The sequence below is a fragment of the Ixodes scapularis genome, unplaced genomic scaffold, assembly GCF_016920785.2.
Source record: "Ixodes scapularis isolate PalLabHiFi unplaced genomic scaffold, ASM1692078v2 PGA_scaffold10__122_contigs__length_95168666, whole genome shotgun sequence".
NCBI lineage: Eukaryota > Metazoa > Arthropoda > Arachnida > Ixodida > Ixodidae > Ixodes > Ixodes scapularis.
Genome location: NW_024609836.1, coordinates 18,154,786 through 18,174,918, shown reverse-complemented (window position 1 = coordinate 18,174,918; position 20,133 = coordinate 18,154,786). Strand labels below are relative to the sequence as shown.

Below are 20,133 nucleotides of genomic sequence, written 5' to 3'. Positions count from 1 at the left end.
CGATCGAAATTACACGGAACATCGCTTCCACTCGGTATTTAAAATACAAGCGAACGCTTCACGGAAACGACGAGCGCTGCTTGCGATGGAACCTTCGTGACAGGCGAAGCCTACGCTTTAATTTCGAGCGACGAAAACTCGGTCAAGCGATATTCGGCAAAGCTTTGATCGGGAAGCATCGGGGACAATCGGCGGCCGATTTTAACGCGTCTGCAACGAGTAACAAAGCCTAAGCGGCTGACATGTCACTAACCTCGAGCCATATGATGAAAGAACGTAAGTCGACGACCTCCGCGTGCATTTAGTTTCGAAGGGAACGTTTTTGAGTTGTGTCACATACCTATGTTTGCAGGCTGGTTGTATCCGGGACGATCACACCGAAAGAACAATATTGATCCGACGACACTCACTGAAAAGCCGCCATGTGCAACTGACTCATTTTCGCACCAGAGGGGGCCAGCGACAAGAACGCGAATACTCTCAAACCCAGAGCTATCTCGCTCGCCATATTTTTGTAGGTAGCGCCGGTAGCGCTGTGATACAAAAATAAACGCGGCGTGCTTGTTTACGCGCGGTCGCCAGCTGGTCAAGCGAAAGCAATTTATTTTTAGAAAAATGAATCTATGAGTTACCTAAATAAGTTATCGCTATGGCAATTTCTAAGCTTTTAGCTCCTCTGAACTGCGCTCACCTATGCAATCGTCAAGGTGAAACCAGTGAAACGGCAATTTTTCAACACTGGACCCCTTCGAGTGGGCTACGCTGCTTTGACGGATTTGATCGGGCACTCTCTGTCACAATATTTACCTTTTGAGGCTGATATGGAATTGAGAGCTTTGCCAGCGGACGTTATAAGCAAGTTAAGATCGGGTGTAGCGATCGTGAGCATCGCACACTGCATGGAAGAGGTTGTGTTGAACTCCTTGGACGCTGGAGCTACTTGCGTTGCCGTTCGCCTGAATTTGCCTTACCACAAAGTCCAAGTTGTCGACAACGGCCATGGAATGTCCAGAGAACAACTTTCCGTGTGCGGTGAGAGGTACGTAGATTGAAGCTTTGAAATCCTGGCTTAGACTTTAGAATATCTCCAAACACGTGTATCATCTTTGTTTCAGGTACTCTACAAGTAAGTGTCGTACCCTTTCGGACCTGGAGCATCCAAAGTTTTATGGGTACAGAGGCGAAGCCATTGCAAGCCTTGTAGAGATGTCTGGTATGCTTCAGATCGAATCCAGAGCTGCAGGATCAGATGAATCTCACTGCAAAATCTTCACACGGGGCCATATGCAGGAGCTCTCGAGCAGCTCATCTAAGAGACCTAGCGTTGGAACAACAGTCACAGTTCTAGATTTTATGTTTAATTTGCCCGTGAGGAGGAGTTCGGTGTCGGAAACGATCGACTTCGAATTCTGCTTGCAACTTCTTGAAGGACTTGCGCTCAGCCATCCAGAAGTGTCGTTTTCTCTCCGTGATGACATCAGCGGTGAGATCCGCTTTCAGGCACACAAATCAGAATCAGTCCTCGAAACATTCTCCCAGTTGTTTGGGAAACAAAAAGCTGCATCCTTGAAGCATGCCACCCTAAACAAAAAGAAGTTTGCTATACAAGCTTATTTGAGTATGGAAGGCCACACAACAAGATGTCTACAGTTTGCTTACCTTAACAAGCGCTTACTACTCAAGACACGCATTCACAAACTCTTTCACAATGTTCTCAAAAAGTATGTCCTCAAGTATCAGACATTGCCGGGTCTGCCCACGAGCCCAACGAAGTTGAGAAACAAGCATCCCATATTTGTTGTTTTTGTCAAGTGCCTCACCAAGACGTATGACATCACATTTGAGCCTCGAAAGACACTTGTCGAGTTTGCAAACTGGGACACTGTGACGAAAGCATTTGAATGTCTCCTCAACGGCTTCTTGCGTGAACACAAGATTATCAGCCACAATTTTGTCTTGTCGGGCGACTTGCCCTTTTCACAGAAGACAACCCCTGAAAAAGCTGAAATGCAGTTTCTGACAAGGAAAATTGATGGTGATATAAACGTGGATGAAGTTCCGAATGCTCTACTTTCCATGAAAGCATTTAGGAACAGGCATCAGGATGTTAACATATCAGAAGTGGATGCCAAGATGATGTCAGAAGCAGAGTCCGTGTTAGAAGGCCAGGCCGAAAATGAAGACCGTCCATTTATAAGTGCCGAAAAAAGTTGCAGGACACAGACTGTTACATCAGAGAAGTCATCAGTGGAAAAGAAATGTGCCTCACTTCGACAAGAACTGCACCTTCCAGATGCTGCAATCATGCTGCCACCCACCTTCTCAAACACCTCACAAAACAGAGTTCAGCTGCACGTTTCGAAGAAAAGCTCATTCATCAACATCGCCCATAGATTCAGATTTGACAGGAGGGACAAGCAGATTCAGAGCTCTAATGCCTGCAAGAACAAAAGGCAGCATGGAGGACGACACTGTTCCACGAGAGTTCCTGGCTCCGTCACTGGTCCAGGCACTTGTTCTAAGCAGAGGGATCATGTGCCCGAAAGTATAAAGGCACTAGCAGATCAATCTTCTAGGATCTTGAAAAGAGAGGACAAGCAGATTCAGAGCTCCATTGCCTGCAAGGAGAAGAGGCAGCATGGAAGACAACACTGTTCCACGAGAGTTCTTGGCTCCGTCACTGGTCCAGGCACTTGTTCTAAGCAGAAGGATCATATGCCTGAAAGTATGGAGGCGCTAGCAGCTCAATCTCCTAGGATTTTGAACAGACAGGACACTCGGAATATCCCAAACATAAGGATAGAGCCCAGGGTCCCTCCTGTGTGTCTGACTGTTTGCAACCCAACACCACTTGCAACAAAACTAAGAAGAAAGATGACGAAAATCTCAAAGGAAACCTCTGGTACAGGCAAGATTTCTGCTCAAGAGGTGCCACGACCCTACTTTGTGGGGCAGCAGGAGTTGGTGCCCAATCAGGACAGTGGGATCATCAGCAAGCTAGCAACAACAACACCAACATATCCTTGCACAACAGAATCCTTTCTCAATGCAGCGCAGGATGTCTTTGCTAAAGAAATCGATACACATGCATGTCCAGCTGCAACAGAGACCTTCGTTATTCCCAGCAAAATCTCAAGACTGGAGAGGCAAGAGGATGCACGGGAGCTTATTTCTGGGTCTGGGCCTCGCAAAGAAATTGTCTCGCAGGCAGGGCAAGTACAGACAAGCCAGCCATTTGTTACCACGCAGGAATTTGATGTGTCACACTTGCAGCAAAGTATTGAGACAGAAGATGGTACCTTGGGAAGTGTTGAAGACCCTCGGTCTTGTAGCGTCATTCAGCTGGGGACTGACAGTCATCATGATTCCAGTGCTTCAGCATCAGAAGATGAAGTAGCTGTCGCAGGAAGAACTCTCTTGCACTTCGAATCTGAAGACTGGAGTGCTGAGTCATGCTCAGCGGTTCAGGATCAGAGTTTGCACAGTCATTTTTCCAAAGAAGTATGCTCTGTAATACAGTGTGGTCAGAGCCTGAAAGAGACTCCAGCCATTAACACTGCACAGTCTTTCTTCCAGTGTAACACACTTGAATTGAACTCCAAAAATTGGGCTGTGGCTGGTCATAAAGTTCAGAGTGATGGTTCACCTCAGGGTGGTGTTGATGGCAGCAAGAAGACTACAGACAGTTATAGGTCTGACCAGCAACTGTCATTGAAGGCCAGTAACACTCTGGGAAACCGTTTAATTTCACTTTTAGACGAACAGAGCCTGGAAAACATGGAGACTGACGAAAAACTTGAAGGTTTAACACAGGTGTCACCAGTGAGTGCAGGGGAGTTAGACTCTGTCACATCTAAGGAAGAGCTCCAATCTGAAGTGTCAGATAAGAAATGTCTGCATCAGGAGGATGAGTGTGGAGGAACCTATGAGGAAATCAAGTGTGTTGAAGGCATTCAACAGGAAGAAGAGCATGGCACCATGTACGCTGGCAACTGGATGGCATGGGTGGATGTAACTTCAGGACAGACAATGTACATCAATGTGACATCGGGAAACTCTGCCTTTGCACCACTACCATGCTTCAAGGAGGATCATCAGGGTAAGTGAAAAACTTTGAATTCTGTGTCAAAAATCTCACAATAGTACAAGCTTTTTTTTTTACTTTCATTTGGGAGGGAGCTTAATTTCTCGCAATTACTGGTTTATGCTAGGGGCAAGGGAATTGCCGATTTTGGACATGACACTGAGGGCTCTCCCTGGTCCCAGCCTGCTGCACTTTCCTCCAAGGCCGCAAGCAGAACGAGCACAGTTTGGAAGTTCTCCAGGTAGTGTCCTGGATTATAGCTGCATACCCTGGAGCCAGAGATGTCTCGTAACTCGCACATCAGAAAGTAATTTTTTTTTTTTTTTGCTGCAGATGCAAAGCACGCAAATGTTGTGGACCTCGTCAAAGTGTGGAACAACCCAACGTTCACTCGCTGCTCACTGCAGGTAGGTTTTCTTTGCCACTCCAGTTGTATTGATGAACACAACCAAAATTAATCCTACCACTTACCGCTTCAGTTTTATTTATCTGTGGTTCTGTTTCAGGACGTTTTGGGTGCAGGACAGCATGGCAAGAATACCAGCATGACTGCTTGCTATGGGATTACACAATCTTACAAGTTTACCAAGGAAATGCTCTCTCACGTCAAGGTGATTTAACTTACTTTCATATTGTGTCAGGTTTGCTTACTTGCTCTCAAAGGTAGTACAAAATAATGTTTTTACTCTTGTATACCATACGGAGAGTTTTTCTTTCGATTCCTTCCTTCTCATTCACCTGCAAGCCACCTCCCCCCTTTTCATCGCCACCCTCAACATTGAGACACTTCCAACTGGCTCGAAGTAAAAGGGTTTATTCAAGCAGCATTTTCTCCCAACAGTCTTTCGAAAACAGCCCAATCTGTTTACCCGGTTCATACTTTTATTTTTATTACATGCAGTCCACACTTTTGAATTTCAAAATGATTGAAATAAGACCCACACCTTTCCTCAGGACCTTGTATTCAAAGTGACTGGCAAAAATGTCCTTTACCAACCTTCCATGCTGCAGAATGTCTGTAATTATTGAATATTTGTAGGTGATTGGTCAAGTTGATGCCAAGTTCATTGCGTGCCTCATGCCCGTCTGTGACAAAGGAATGTTTCAAGGTCTGTGCCACTTGCTACTGACATGAGTCACCATAAAACTGCACACTCATCTTGCACTTGTTATTACAGAGGACAGCTTGATTGTATTGTTTGACCAGCATGCAGCTCACGAGAGGGCAAGGCTGGAGTGGCTCCTTGAAAGTAAGGGACATTCTGAGGCAGGTTGAATCCCATCATTAGTGCTGCAGAGACTGCTTTTATATTTGCTTTTGTCTTTGTACCCCTCAATAATTTCAGCGACTTTCTGAAGTTATGCATTGTGTAATCACTGCCTAAGAGCAGCCTGTTCAGACTTCAGAGCATTCCTTCCTCACACAAACTGCACTTCCGAGGGTGCTTCTGCCAAAATTAAGCGTGAACGCATGTAGTTGCCTCACATTTAGGGACGTGATGTTGTGCAAATCTTCTCTTTGATCTCGCTTTTTTCTGCTAGACCCGATGTTAGAATGCAATATCTCAAATGAAAAAAAGTTTTGCTGGAGCTCGATTATGGAACTGGTCCCATTTGGAAATGAGGAATGCAGCTGGACTAAATTGGATTCAGCTGGAACCAGTTTCATAATCCAAAAAATAGTCAGAGTGCAGGCAAGCTGGTGTAAGTTGAACATGATTGTAAACCTGAGACTAGGGCAGAAAGGAGAACGCAACAGAAGGTGGTAAAAGAGGAGGCAACGTCTCAAACTCGGCTGCAAAGTTTATTTCGAACACGCTTTATATACCCCATCTCCAACTTTGTCTCTACAAAAAAAAAATACACACATGACAAGAGGACAATGACACTTGGGTAAAGCTTCTCTTATCTCCCTTGACCTTGGCTGTGGGACACTCACACAAAGGGTCACATTCTAGCATAACCACCGCTACCCAGCGAACGTAGGTGAAATCACTACTGAACGCAAAGAAAGGGTTTGACCTTCAAAGGTGCGTTGCCTCTAACAAATCACTCAGTCCAAAGAAACAATACTATACACTGCTAACAGCCGGAACTGGGGCCATCTCCAAAAATGAGAACGACATTGCCCTCCTACCACGAACCAAAAATGGATAACACTGCGACTTTTCTCGAACAAGTCCAAGGATACACATATAAACAACACTAGTACTACAAAAAAAACAAAAAAACTTTACAAGCGTAGAAATTTACAATCATGTTCATAATCCAGCTCCATTTCGACTGAACACAAACAAAAATAGTGGCTTATCTTGCTGACTGGTCATACAGTGTGCACCAAGAAGACTGCCGGCCCAATCAGACGTTGGGCAATTCTGGCCTCACGTGAATGTGGTGGTGTAGCCAGAAATGTTTTACAGCGATAGCTGCTAATGGGCTCTTTGCACAACTGGAAATGACATCTGTTGGTGGATGTTGCAGTTGGCAATGTAGGGCGTTCGTTGTCGATGTTGCCAAATCCTTGAGAAAGATTGCCCGCCTCTGCGAGAATCGGACCTGGATCCACTGTGTGCAAAGCGAAGGTGTCACCACCAGTGGCCTAACAATTTGTTTTTGAGCGGAGGAGGTCCAAACCAGATACCCCCCCCCCCCCCCCACCTCCCCCCCCAAGGGCCGAGGGGCAGTGCCCTTGGTATTCCTTGGGCACCACTGGCCAGTGTTTGCTTTGCCGCCCCACTCTGAGAACTTGGGAAGGTGGGGGCAAGTCCCCTCCTTGCCCCCTCCCCCTTGATTGGTACGCCCATAGTCACCACTCGCTACGCCGCAACTTTAAAAAAAAAATTATATTCTTTACAAAGCGACGCTACACTGTTAATAACCGATTCTCTAATTCAGGTTTTTGTAGTACCCAATGCCCTGCTCATGCTTTCTGAAAAAAAGAATAGCCGATAAAAAAATTTCATTGTGGCACCGTTGATGCCAAGAGCTCGTGCTGGGAGACGCGCATTCCCGCGCTCCGGAACAAAAAAGAAACAAAGGCGTTTGGAACAAAATGGGCAGATGTCTACTTTGTTCCAAATGCTTTTGTTCACGCACCCCAGGGTGCGTGAATCGGTGTAGTATTCACGCACCCCAGGGTGCGTGAATACTACACCGATGCCCAACGACTTTGCCGTGACACGTCGAAGCTATCGCTCCGACTCTACTGTGCATTAACGCAGAACTGCTCATTGTTTTTGAAAGGGAGTGGGGACGGAGGAGCTAAGGTGGTGGGATGTCCATGACTTAGGGTGCAGAGGTGGGGGTGCATGTGTTTATTAAGGGTTGACTGGATTTCGGAGGAGGGGGGGGGGGGGGTGGGGGGGGGGGGGGCGGCGGCGGCGGCGGGCTGAAGCCTTATGAGTCACACTCCCGGCCATGCCACTGTGTAAATGCACACAATGCAGTGATTGACTGGCGCCTGATCGGGTTCAGCCGTCTTTCTGTTACACGTCAAACAACCACTTGAACATTTGGTTGTGCACGGGTATGACCTGACTGGGACCCCAGTGGTTATCACCTGTTGATGGCATCAAACACCCCCGCGAGGGCGCCATTTCGCGGTCATTGATAAGCTGCAAGCAGCTGTCCAGACTTGGGTGCGATGCACTTCCAAAATGTGGTTCCAGTAGGGCATGGAGAGGCTGCCACACAGGTGGTGCAAGGGCATTCAGCTTCAGGAGGAGAGTGTTGAAAAGGTGGACATATGTACAGACCTCCGAGTGACCGGTATCTGTGGCGAAAAAATTAATTGTAAACCAATACGATATGCCCCTGGTATAAAGCTTGTTTTAGGGCGAAGCTCCTTAGGGTCTAGCCTTGTTCGTCGGCGTCCATGCTCACATCGATCTTGCTCATGAGCTCACGTGCTCGTGTAGGGCAAAAAAAAGAAAATAAATAAAAAATGATGAAAAAAAAAATGTTTGCGCAGTCGACAGGATTCGAACTTGTGCGGGGAGACCCCAATGGATTTCTAGTCCATCGGCTTAACCACTCGGCCACGACTGCGGGACGAGTAGGGGGCTTTGAGATGTGGTAGTAACTCAAGAGCTGGGGTTTCTGTCGTGGATGAAACATTGCATGTAGCCGCTCAACGTCTATACAGGAGAGGGCACTGCGGTCAAATGCGTATATAATTGCGTTAAACTTTGCATGCATTGGCTCAATGTTTATAGACGAGAGGGCGCTGCGGTCAAATGCTCAAATGCTTATATAAACACGTTCCATACCACACATTCTCTTTCTGACGTGGATGAAAACGAACGAAAGGCTCGGCATGCTGCGGCTCACCGTCTACGCAGACAAGCACCACCAGAGCTTCGCCCCAATCAACATCATTCACCATGTGGAGATGCGGTCAATTTTTTTGGTTGACATAACACTGTCCAGAACAGCAGTGCTAAAATTTCTTAAGTTACAAGACACATTGGGTGCTTAGTACATTATGGTTGTATGCCATGTTTCTTAAAGGCTGTCGTACAACCTCGGTTTTCTGCAGGCAAGATAATCCTTTTAGCGCCCTCCTCTCGAAAACTGCGAGGGTGTTGGGGCAAGTTGGAAGGTGGAGAGGATATGGGAAAGGAGGAAGCAAGAAGTGTATGTTGGATTTCAGGCAGGCTTGGTTTGAGTTGGCAGCTTATTTGTTGTCAACCTCAGTTTTCTTGTCTTAGAGTTGCCACATATTGCAGCATTGGGAAGTTGCCACGAATTAAAAAGTTTCTCTGTCTAATTATTTCCTGACTGGCTCTTTTGATTTTAGTGTGGTGGCACCAGTAAAGGGAATTTTCTACGCGGCAATTTAGTGATTTATTTGCGCAAGTACAGGTGTGCACATTGTGGCGTGCCAGGCAAAGCAGAGGAAAACCTTTACGCACGGGCACCTGCTATACTCCATTTCACGAAAACTTGGCGAACTGTGGAGGCTGTGGACCCCGCCACCGTGAGGCAGGTGACACCACATCACTGGAGCGTTTGTCACTGTGCAAAGTGTGAGGCACGGAAAAGCTGTCTGTCGCCTGCTGGCCAAAAGTTGTCTGCTGCGAAACCAACCAACTTCGGATCAACGTCCACCACCACAGCATTGTTGTCCGATAGAGTAGCGAGCTCTTCAAGAACAGTTCAGGCAACAACCATACGCTGAATTTACCTGCGAATCTGTGGCGGGTGCTAACGCCAGGGCGATGTTTTGAGCAGGAGCGGTCGGTTACAAGGTTGCGATCGTTCAAACATCATTCAGAAGCCATATTGTTCTCAGATAAAGGTTGACACGAATTAAGTATTGTTGAGAAGTAACATGTTTTCGTCTTTCTTCCGTGTCGTGTAGCATAGTGTCAATAGAGGTGCAATCTTGCATGTTTAATAGACCCTTTTTTATCGAGCAACATAGGCGGCCGCCATTGCTTGGACTCGAAGCGTGTGATTGGATCCGAGTTTAAGCCGAATGCTGATGCAGCTCTCGCCTCCAATACATGCTCAGAGTATGTGATCAAGCAATGGCGAACTGGGGATGGCATGGACTCTTGCTGTTAAACAAAAGAAGAGAAGCCTAGGACTAATTTTTGTCGCGGATGGCTCTGTTGCTGTGACGGTAACGAGGCCTCCGTGGCCTTAACCGTGGAGCGTTGTCATGTGCCTTGCTTTGACGCCCTTATTGCGTAACGGGGGCCGCAGCCTCCACAGTTCGCCAAGTTATTGCGAAACAAACTATAGCCTGCACAAGTGTATGTTAAGTTACATATAGACAGACACGCTGTTTACAAACAAGCCCTCGTTTGCCCACATCAGATGTGGGCACTGCGCGTGCGCAGAAACCGAATTCGCCTGAAGTGAAGCGTCTGCGCATGCGCAGTGCTGTCGACAGCGCCACCGCAGCTGTGTGACGTCAGGGCCGCGTGTTGGTCTGTAAAAAACGGCGTAAAAATAACAATAAAAATGTAACGTGTCTTGATCTTACAGATAAATTTTGAAAACAGAGTGTGCAGCCGAGCACAATTAGTTATCAATATTAATTAATGGTAATTAGCAGGACCTACTAAATTAGGCCAAGGTTAGCAAGATGTAAGTCTGCAAAAATTTAGTGGCTGTGCAACATTTTTTTAAATTCTCTTTGGTAACATCATGGTCATCTCAAGGAAACCAGCCCTATAACAATGTCTGTAAAAATGGCAACGATTATAATTATGACTCGCTTTACTGTGCAGGAAATATGTAAATCACAGAATCTGCAACCACCTTCAGATCTGGAATTATTTTTCTTTGGCTCTCGCAGTTTACCTGCCTCCATCTGCATGAGTGCAGGAAGTGTAGTAGTGTTGCATCATCACACACTTTGGTCCCCAGACAGAGTACAGTGCTGTAGGACATTTGGGAAGGCCCGGTGAAATGGGTGCTTGATAGCAGTTTTTTTCTGTTGGCAGACCAGTACAAAGACGGGCAGGGGAGTTCCCTGAAGTCGTCCAGCCTCAAACCTCCACTGAGCATCGCTTTGGACCCTGACGTGGCAAGGCGAGCCGCCGTCTGCGAGAAGGAGCTGCGGAAACTTGGCGTCCATTTTGGGGCCATCGGCCAGCAGGGCCTGGTGTTGGAGCGCCTGCCAAGCTGCCTCATTGAGAGGGATGACAGCGAGCGCCGTTGTGGGAGACCCTCCACCATCGCAACACAAGCTCAGGTGTGGAAACACTTCAGTGCCACTGGAACTACCAGGGGTTCGATTTTGGTCACTGCAAGAGCGAGTATGATATCTGATTTTCTTCTCGTGGAGCGAACAAAGATAATGTTCATGGACGCTTCACCTGCTGACGCGAGGAAAGAAAAGAATGTGGTTCGTCTGCCTTGAAACGCGTCGGTCACGGTTGGAAACAAAAACAAGAAAACACCGTGTGTCGTCTGCTAACAGACCAGAAAAGAAGTTGGTCGTCTGCTCCGAACCGAGCACCGCAGCAATGTGAGATCTGAACCAGGCTGAAATTGTGATTGTCTGCTGTCGTACTCAAGCTGGCTTCCACTGGTGGTCAAGCCCATTAGAGGTCACAAGACTGCTCTTGCTATTTGCATGTTAGTGAGACCTCACCAAAATATTGCGAACTCGCAAACGGTAAAAAATCTTATCCATTGATTATGTGCAAGCTGTGACCCCACGTCCAATCAGCAGCCGATAGCGCTCTCACTCTCGCAGCATATTCAGCGCAAAGGACAACAAAGGGACACAAACACGGCGCTACTTATACCGAAAGCTTTATTCGTGTTGGCATTTGGGATAAATACTACAGATGCCAGAAAAACGACACAAATACTAAAAGGTTGAAATCCGTGTACAGGTTACGTGCCATCTACAGCACTGCCGCTCGCTCCTCCCACTCGTTCAAGAGAATGCAGTTCCTTATCGCAGTTCCTTATCCAACAATAAGGGTATGCTAACCCCACTGTAGCCCTAATCTTCCTATTTCACGAGCCTCTAAGATCTCTCGAGTGATTCTGTCTTTATTACTTTTAAGCACTGCACAGTCCTCGAACGTAGGTTTGCAACCGTAGTCATGGCAAGGCACGCCAAGATGCCCCTTCACCACTGTGCCTACATTGTACCGGTGCTCCACTAATCTATGATTCAGACAATGTCCTGTCTGCCCCACATATCGCCATCCACACGATAAAGGGATGGATTACACAACCCCTTTTATGCATTCCACAAAGTGGTTTTGATGCTTTTTCTGAATTTCCCCTCTTACACATGCCAGTAAACTTTTCCGGGGATAAAAACACCATGTCAGCGCCACCATGATGTCCCACTCTCTTTAGATTATGGGATATCTTGTGAGGATAGGGTATTACCACGAGTTTATTTTTTGCTTTCCTCTCCCCTCTGTTCCCTCGCTACTTTTCTTTTTCTTAAGTAATGTCTCGAAAGACTTCGGCGCCACTGAAACCACCAGGGGTTTGGTTTAGGTCACTGCTGATAGAAGGCCAACCGGATAACCCGCTGTCCTGAGCCTTAAAGCCTGATTGCTAAAACTTCCCTTAATCCCGTGGATGCACGATTTTTTAAAAGTGAGTTTTTGAATCAAATGTTAATAATACCCCTCTTCACAAGCTTGAAATGAGTCAACGAAAGCGGTAGTAGTGGTTTGTTACTCCTAGGTTTGTAAACCCACCAGACATGCTTGTGTTGAAAGCTGAATCTAAGTTCTTGAAACCCGATGGTTCCTTCAACTGGTGTTTCGTGTGTTAAGGGGGGAGGCTGGTCTTTAACTTCGCATTTTTTAATTTTCATTTATCGTGCTGCAATTTACTATACTGATGTATTTCTCAGTGGTGATTTCAAATATGCAATTAGTTTTCAAATAGCTTTACTACATCCTGAGTTATCAATAAATTAGTCATTTTAATTAGGTCCTCTTTACGGGTCGTTAGCGTAAAATTCTTCAGAATATATCGGAAATTTTTATAGAATTGCATTCCCCTAGACATGTTTTGTGCGGTGATGCTATTTTTGTTGCTTTTTATCTCGTACAATAATTTTAATTAATTAGTCTCAAAAAGATATAACCTCCCGTTTTGTGCAACTTGGTTGCAGATGTGTTTTACCAATGTAATATAATTAGATTAGACTTAAAATAGCATCACCGCACAAAACATGTCTTGGTGAATGCAATCCTATAAAAATTTGTGATATATTGTGAACAATTTTATGCTAAAGGCCCGTAAGGATGACCTAATGAAAATTACAAATTTGTTAATAACTCGGGATCTAGTAAAGCTATCTGAAAACTAATTGCATATTTGAAATCACCACTGAGAAATACATCAGTATTCTAAATGTCAGCAGGATCAATGAAAAATAAAAAACAAAAAGTTAAAGACCAGCCTCCCCCCTTAAAACAAGGGGTTTAGGCACTCGCTAAAAGTACAGGATCTCGAGCACATCGCCTTCAAGACTGTCTGATTGGCAGTTCAAAAGGACTAAATAATCATCTGTGAACCTGAAAATCTTGACTACTTTCTAACTCTCAAGTCTGCTTTACAGAACTCTATCATACACCGCTACTAAAAATGTTGCCTAGTGTGGGGGCTGTAGAGCACCCTATACAAACCCCTATCCTCTAAATGAAAGTGCCTTTCTCCCAACTAGCTAATGTCGATTTCAGATAGAAAGAAGTTCCAGAAAGCTACTTACACCAAGTCCTGCCTTATTTTGGTACGCAACAACACTATGCTTGTTAATAGTGTCTTCAACGCAAGATAACAACTTATCATGAGGAATCGAATAGTACAAAATCTTTTATGCCAAAGAAACATGCGATAGGCTTTTTTGGGGGGGGAAGGTCTTTCAGGAAACTGATTACTTCAGCCAAATGCTTAAACCAAAAGGGATATCGAGCAAAAGCAAGTCCAGTCTTGTTTCCAGGAAGGTCGCCTCAGACTTCTGCCAAGTACCGTTCTCAGAAACTCTTACTCGCAGTGGACAGTTTGCCTTATGCATTTTTGCTAACAAAAACAAGTCTAAACCCACGCCTCTTGTCCAAGGCTTGGGCCAGTCCTCTGAAGTTTAACCTTTTGCAGATGGCACGTGACCCGTTTTTCACCTTTGCCAGCGACATGTCATCTCGCCTCAGAAATGAGGACCCGATGGCCTCCAAAGCCTTTGACATGAGTGTGTCCTTTGGCAGCACAACAAAACCACCTTCTTCATCAAATAGTAGTAACGATAAGGTGTTTTTTTTTTAAGTAGGCAACAGTGCCTCACAGGAGTGCATTACAACTCGAGGGTTTACATTGTAGCGGCACATCTGTGCCCTTGGAGATGCATCTGTCTACATCACATTTTGGAGCTCGTTCAGAATCTTGCCTCACCAATACCAATACCTTAGCTTGAAACACAAACTTGGGGCCATTACTCGACGGGACCCACCGCAGTTGCTCTGGAAGGTTCCTAGGGAGGTTTGCCCTAAGGTACAGCAGGCTCCGTTGCCACCCAAAAGTATGTCGTTCTGCCCACCAAGCAAGAAAACTCACCACTTGACAGCAGTTCTGGTTACGTTCCAAAATAAGGCAGGACTTGGGGTAAATAGCTTTCTGGAATTTTTTAATTTTTTTTAATTTAAAATCAACATTTGCTGCTTGGCAGGAAGGCACTTTTATTCAGAAGATGAGGGTTTGTATAGGGTTCTCTAAGCACCCGCACAAGGTGACATTTTTTCTAGTGGTGTATGATAGAGTTCTGTATAGCAGACCCGAGATTTCGAAAGCAGTCAATATTTTCAGGTTCGTAGATAATTATTTAGTCCTTTTGGGACTGCCGGTCTAAGATCCTACTTTTAGTGAGTGCCTAAAACCACACACAAAGTACCAGTTGAAGATACTATCAGGTTTCTAGATCTTGGTTTTAAAAGCGCTCAAAAGACGAGGACAGAGTAAGAGACACAAACGACAGACGAGCGCTCTTAAACCAAGATGAATAACTACCAACTAGCCCAACTCTCCACCCTACTGCAGGTTTCTAGATCTTAGAATCGGCTTTCAACACGACCATGTTTGGCGGGTTTACGAACCTAAAAGTAAACCACTACTGCCTTTTTCGTGGGCTCATCCCAAGCTTGTCAAGATGGGTATCATAAACATTTGCTTCAAAAAAGCACTCACTAAACATCGTGCATCCCCGGGATTAAGGGGAATTTTAGCAATCAGATTTTAAGGCTCGGGGCAGTGGATCATCCGGTCAGCCTTCTATGAGCAGTGGCTGAAACCTTACTTAAGAAAAAGAAAAGTAGCGAGGGAACAGAGGGGCAGAGGAAGGCAAAGAATATAGTCGTGGTAATACCCCATGTTCATGAAATCTCCCATAATCTATAAAGAGAGGGACATAGTATTGGCGTTGACAGTATGTTTTCATCCCTGGAAAAGTTTACTGGCATGTGTAAGAGGGTAAAATCAGATTCCAAAGGAAAACAGAACTGTGAAAAAGCATTAAAAAAAACTGTGGAATGCATAGTAGGGGTTGTGTTTTTCGTCCCTTTATCAAGTGGACGACAATATGTGGGGCAGACAGGACGTTGTCTGAATAATAGATTACTGGAGAACTGGTACAATGTAGGTACAGTGGTGATGGGCAGGTGCAAACTTACCAATAGGCAGACTAGGCAGCTGCCTAGGCTGGCAGACTTGTGGCCGTCCCAAAATTAATTGGTGCTATTTTTTTTTTTTTAAACGTAACTGCGAATTTAGTAGTTATTTTGCAAATTATAGCTCCAGATCAAGCTATTTGTGAAAATTTTAACTCCAAACTTAGCTACTTCCCCCCTGCCACCCCCCCCCCCCCTTGCCCCTTATGGTCACTGACCATGGGGAGCGGGGGTTGGGGGGGAGGGGCACTGTTGAAGCTCTTCCTAGGGCAGCAAAATGTTAAGTTCGCCTCTGGTGACGAAGCACCTTGGCGTACAGTGCCGTGACTCTGATTGCAAACCTACATTTAAGGATTGTGCAGTGTTTAACTGCAATAAAAACGGAATCACTCGAGAGATCTTAGAGGCTCGTGAAATTGGAAGATTAGGGCCACAGTGGGCGTTAGCGTACCCTGATAGTCAAATAAGGAGTTGCGTTTCCTTGGAGGAGTGGGAGGACTGAGTGACAGTGCTGTAGATGACACGTAACCTGTACACAAATTTCAGCCTTTTAGTTTTTGTGTCGTTTGTCTTCCCTGGCTCGTTTGGCTGGCGTCGGTAGTATTTTTGCCAGATGCCAACACGAATGAAGCTTTGGTGGTAAGTAGAGCCGTGTCTGTGTCCTTTTCTTGTCCTCATCTTTAGTGCCGAATTTGCTGTTGTGGATTACCAAGTAGCCCACTTATCGACCCTAGTTTCACTTTTACCTTGACCAGAATCGTACACTCTGATCTAACTGAAGTATGGTGGGTGGAACGCATCTCCAGGCAGTGTGCGTACTGTGTGCTCCGATTTCCGCCTGATGACGTTGTGTCGCGCTGTTTCCTTCCGTGACTTTGACACGGCAGCGGAGGTGGCCATGGCAGACAACTGTACCGCTCTAGGTCGCTCCTCAGCTGTACAGCTCACACAAACCTATGCAGCCACCAGTTGAAACGCCACAGTGGCGGCAGGACTTGTGTCTCTTTCGCCAAAATTCTACTGCCAGGATTGTGACATCTGGGAACGCGACCCACCGGCTCCTGTGGCATAACCTTTAAAGCGCAGCTCTTAGGGGCCCGTTCCCGGCTTGAGCGGCGTCGCCGTCGGCGTAACCAAGGTCATCCCAAGGTCACGTGACCCCTACCAAGGTCATCTCAAGGTCACGTGACCCCCTGGTCACATGACCCCCAAGGTCACGTGACCCCTCCCAAGGTCCTCTCAAGGTCATGTGACCCCACGTGACCCTTTGAAGGTCACGTGACCCCCAAGTCACGTGACCCCTCTGAGGTCACGTGGTCTCCTCCCCAAGGTCACGTGACCCCCACGTGACCCCTCTGAAGTCACGTGACCCCCAAGGTCACGTGACCCCCTGAGGTCACGTGGGGGTCACCTTGGGGGTCACGTGACCTTGAGGTGACACCCAAGGTCACGTGACCCCCCCCCCCCCCCCCCCCCCCCGGTCACGCCTCCCCGAGGTCACGTGACCCCCCCTCCCCGAAGTCACGTGACCCCCCCCCCCCCCCCCCCCCCCCGAGGTCACGTGACCCTCCCCCCCCCGGAGCATATTAAAGAATGAAGGGAGGAGGAGGAGAAGGAGGAGGGGTCTACCCTCCCCTCAGTATCCTTCACTCCTCCTCCTCAAGAGCTGCGCTCCAATTCGGCGTTACAAGGATTTGTAAACGGCTTTCACTTATTTTTACCACTTGTAGACTACTTTCGACGTGCAGGCGACAAGGGGCTTTAAACGTATGAGTCAAAGGCACAGTTTGAACATTGTACGTGAAGTAATTGAATGCTCGCAGTGTACTAAGCCTCTGTTTTCGAGACAAATCTACCGCACTCATCTTGTTAGCACAGAGTTTTGCACACCTACGAGCATGTCGGCATAATCCACTCTAAAAGCTAGGAAGACGTTTGCAAAGCAAGGAAAGTTGGTTTTTAGTTATAAGATTAGGCTGCGAGGTAATGCCAAATAAATAATAGACTAGCGTAGCATGCTTCAGATGGCAGGAATGTGGTACTCTAGAAAAACATAGCAACTTAAGATCACCCCTTGAGAAGGTTTGTGCAAGGTTGCGGACGAGAGATTATCACTGGGCCCCCATGCTGGCTTCGAGTGTTAAAAGCGGCGTTTCCTACATAAATTTTCAGCACCAAAATAAGTAGAAGAGTTGGGAGCAGATGACAAGAACTTGAGCGAGTCTGCACGGTTGTGTAGCGTTGGAAAAGAAAAGAGGAATTTGGAAAGCCCCGTGCCCTGGACTGCAGCAAGCTGTACAACCAGTATAGGGCATCCTTGCCATGCGTTTTGTTTAGCAAGATAGACTGCTTTCATTAACCAGATGAGAGACACTGTTTGGTTAAGTGGAGCCTGGCATTGCTAAATCAAACATGCTTTGTGGATACCCAAGTACCCCATTAGACGGAACCTGTTAGAAATCGTTCACTCGTTACTTGCTTTCTGCAAGCAACGAGCAGCCATGAGAGTACCTGCTGAAAGCAACCAGTTTGATCTTGCCAACACCATGCACAATTTTTGTGCGCACTAATGCAAGTTTCATATTAACGCCTCTTGAGTAATTAAGTCTAAGAAGTTACTGCATTCTAAGGAATTTATTACTTCTCAATGGAAGGTGCACTCATTTATTTTACTTTTGCTCACACAGGAACTCCTTTGCGTTGTGCGTTCTTAAATGTTAGCCTCGAGGACTTCTTTGCCACATATGAGGTTTATGGAACAAATAAATAGCAAGATACACAAAGCACATAAACCACTGGGTGCCAATAAGCAGAAGCTCGGCGATTTTGGTGCTTTGTAAGTGCCAGCGACACCAGGTGGCACCAAGGGTTGGATCCTTTTTTCCCCATGACCACCTTTTCTTGCGAATCGGGGTTCAGAGTTTGTGTCTGAAATATTTCTCCATTCCTTCTCAGCTGTAGCAGCCATTTGTCACGATCGCGACGCAGTGTTGTGCCATTATTTACTCCCGTCCTAGAATTTGGTTTGTATTCAATTCTCCGACGTCGTTACTTGCGCATCTCTTAAAGTTGGACTTAGAAAAACTGTTGTTACTCTTTAATCAGTTAACCCCTTAACCATTCTAAACAAGACTAGCTCATCAATGTGGAACCTTTCCCAAAATGTTTGGGACGAGTATAGCTTGTCTGCTTTTCCCGGTTCATGCCCTTAATTGTTTTTGGACGAATCAGTCTCGCTCCTGCCTTAGTTTGCAGCTCTGCCAAAAGATGGCTGCACTAATTTGTTTTTAAGTTTGCTGCTACTATTCCGTTTGTGCCGAGAAAGATGATGTTGAAAGCAACAATTTTGATTTTGAAGACAATTGTGCAGTTGAGGGTCACAAATTCCCAAAAAACTAAAAACGACCAAGGGGTTAAAAGGGGATCCAAGGTAACAATTCAGAAAAGTGCAGCCTGGCCCCAATAGGTGGTTGCAGACTTTGCATTCCTCGCTTTCCGTCCTAATCCTTCCGTCGTGTCCTTGCCTCGAGTCAGGAGTTGCTCAGGGAGCACACCGAGGTGCTTCTGTCCACCAGGCGGAGTGCCATCTCCCTTCCCAAGGTGCTCTTGGACGTCCTCAGCTCGCAAGCATGTCGTGGTAAGCACAGCCACACTTTGTCGGCTCTTCTGTACAACAAGTGTTTTTCTCCGCTCGCCAAAAAAGATAACTTCCTGCCTTACGCTCGGCTCTCCAGCAGCGGCGTCGGGGTCAAAGCTGCAGTTTTCGCACAAAAAAGGCACCCTAGAAAACACCGTATTCAAATGCAGCAGCAATCCCCTGCCTTTTGACAGTTGAAAGATGGCACCCGCGACGGACAGGTAACCAACCACGTGTTTACACTGTGCCGCGAACAGGTGCCATCAAGTTTGGCAGCGTCCTGGACCTGTCGGAGTGCCGCAAGATACTGGCAGCGCTGTCGCGGTGCAGCCTGCCCTTCCAGTGTGCACATGGCCGACCGTCCCTGAGCCCGGTCGTTGACCTCCGCTTCCTGCCTCCAGACAAGGTATGTGACCTCACCCCACACCTGGCCTCCCGACCCCTGCAGTTGCGTGCACGGCTCTCTCTTCCAGGCTCCCAACAGACCCAACCTCGCCAAACTTCCAGGGAGGATCGCCGCTCCCGCAAGCCAGGTGCAAGTTCCCTAGTTGCCCGACAAGAAGACTGTACAGTGTAACTGCCTCGAAAATCAGATCAAAATGAAATGTTTCAATTTTGCTGCGTATGTGAATTCTGAAAGGGCGCCAGCTCGCTTTAGTTGTGCCCCACTTGTCGGTTCAATTTTGTGGAATGTTTCGCCTTTGCAGTACGTAACTCTGACAGCTGTAGTATACATATATAGTGCAATCCACTTATCACGAATAGCAATATTAAGAAAACTTGAGAATGCACAATTATCAATGTATTTGGACTCGAAACTGATCGTTTCTAGTCTAGAAACTCTATAAACCAGTCGTTATAAGCGGTACATTGTGATATGTGGTATTGTTTTAAGTGGATCGCACTATATTAACAGATAATTACCATAAGACACTCTTTCGTTAAAATAAAATCCAGTCTTAAAAAAAAAAAAAAAAAAACCCTGCAAAACGGTTAGTTTTAAAAAAATTTACTTTTTTAAGTTCTTACAGGCCAGGATATTTCTGCACAATATATAAATGATACTCAGTGCAATATTTAGGTATTAAAATACACCAAACTATTTGTGGTAGAAAGGAAATTCAGGTGTACTTATCTCAGCTTCATTTTATTTTGGTCAAATGTCACCGATTTATGGTGACTTCGGCAACCTTGATATTGTTTCTTTTTTGCAGTAACAGAACTTTATTTTAAGGGGGGGCACTGCTTTATAATCCAAA

At 46.2% G+C, this 20,133-nt stretch overlaps 2 protein-coding genes across 2 annotated transcripts in view; one reads left to right on the top strand and one right to left on the bottom strand.

Moving 5' to 3' along the window:
- Positions 1-461, bottom strand: part of LOC8042354 — a 484,035-nt gene extending 483,574 nt beyond the window's left edge. Inside the window, exon 1 of the mRNA XM_042287475.1 lies at positions 341-461. The gene's annotated coding sequence lies outside the window, so the exon portion shown is untranslated. The remainder of the gene's footprint in view (positions 1-340) is intronic.
- Positions 462-557: 96 nt separating this feature from the next.
- Positions 558-19,491, top strand: LOC8026994 (DNA mismatch repair protein Mlh3). Its single transcript, XM_029966708.3, is given in 12 exon segments — positions 558-697; positions 699-1,039; positions 1,116-4,099; positions 4,212-4,325; positions 4,418-4,491; positions 4,591-4,695; positions 5,124-5,193; positions 5,263-5,334; positions 10,540-10,790; positions 18,772-18,874; positions 19,132-19,280; positions 19,348-19,491. Coding segments are annotated over 12 exon segments (4,386 nt in total). The 5' UTR covers positions 558-649; the 3' UTR covers positions 19,423-19,491.
- The last annotated feature ends 642 nt before the right edge of the window (positions 19,492-20,133 follow it).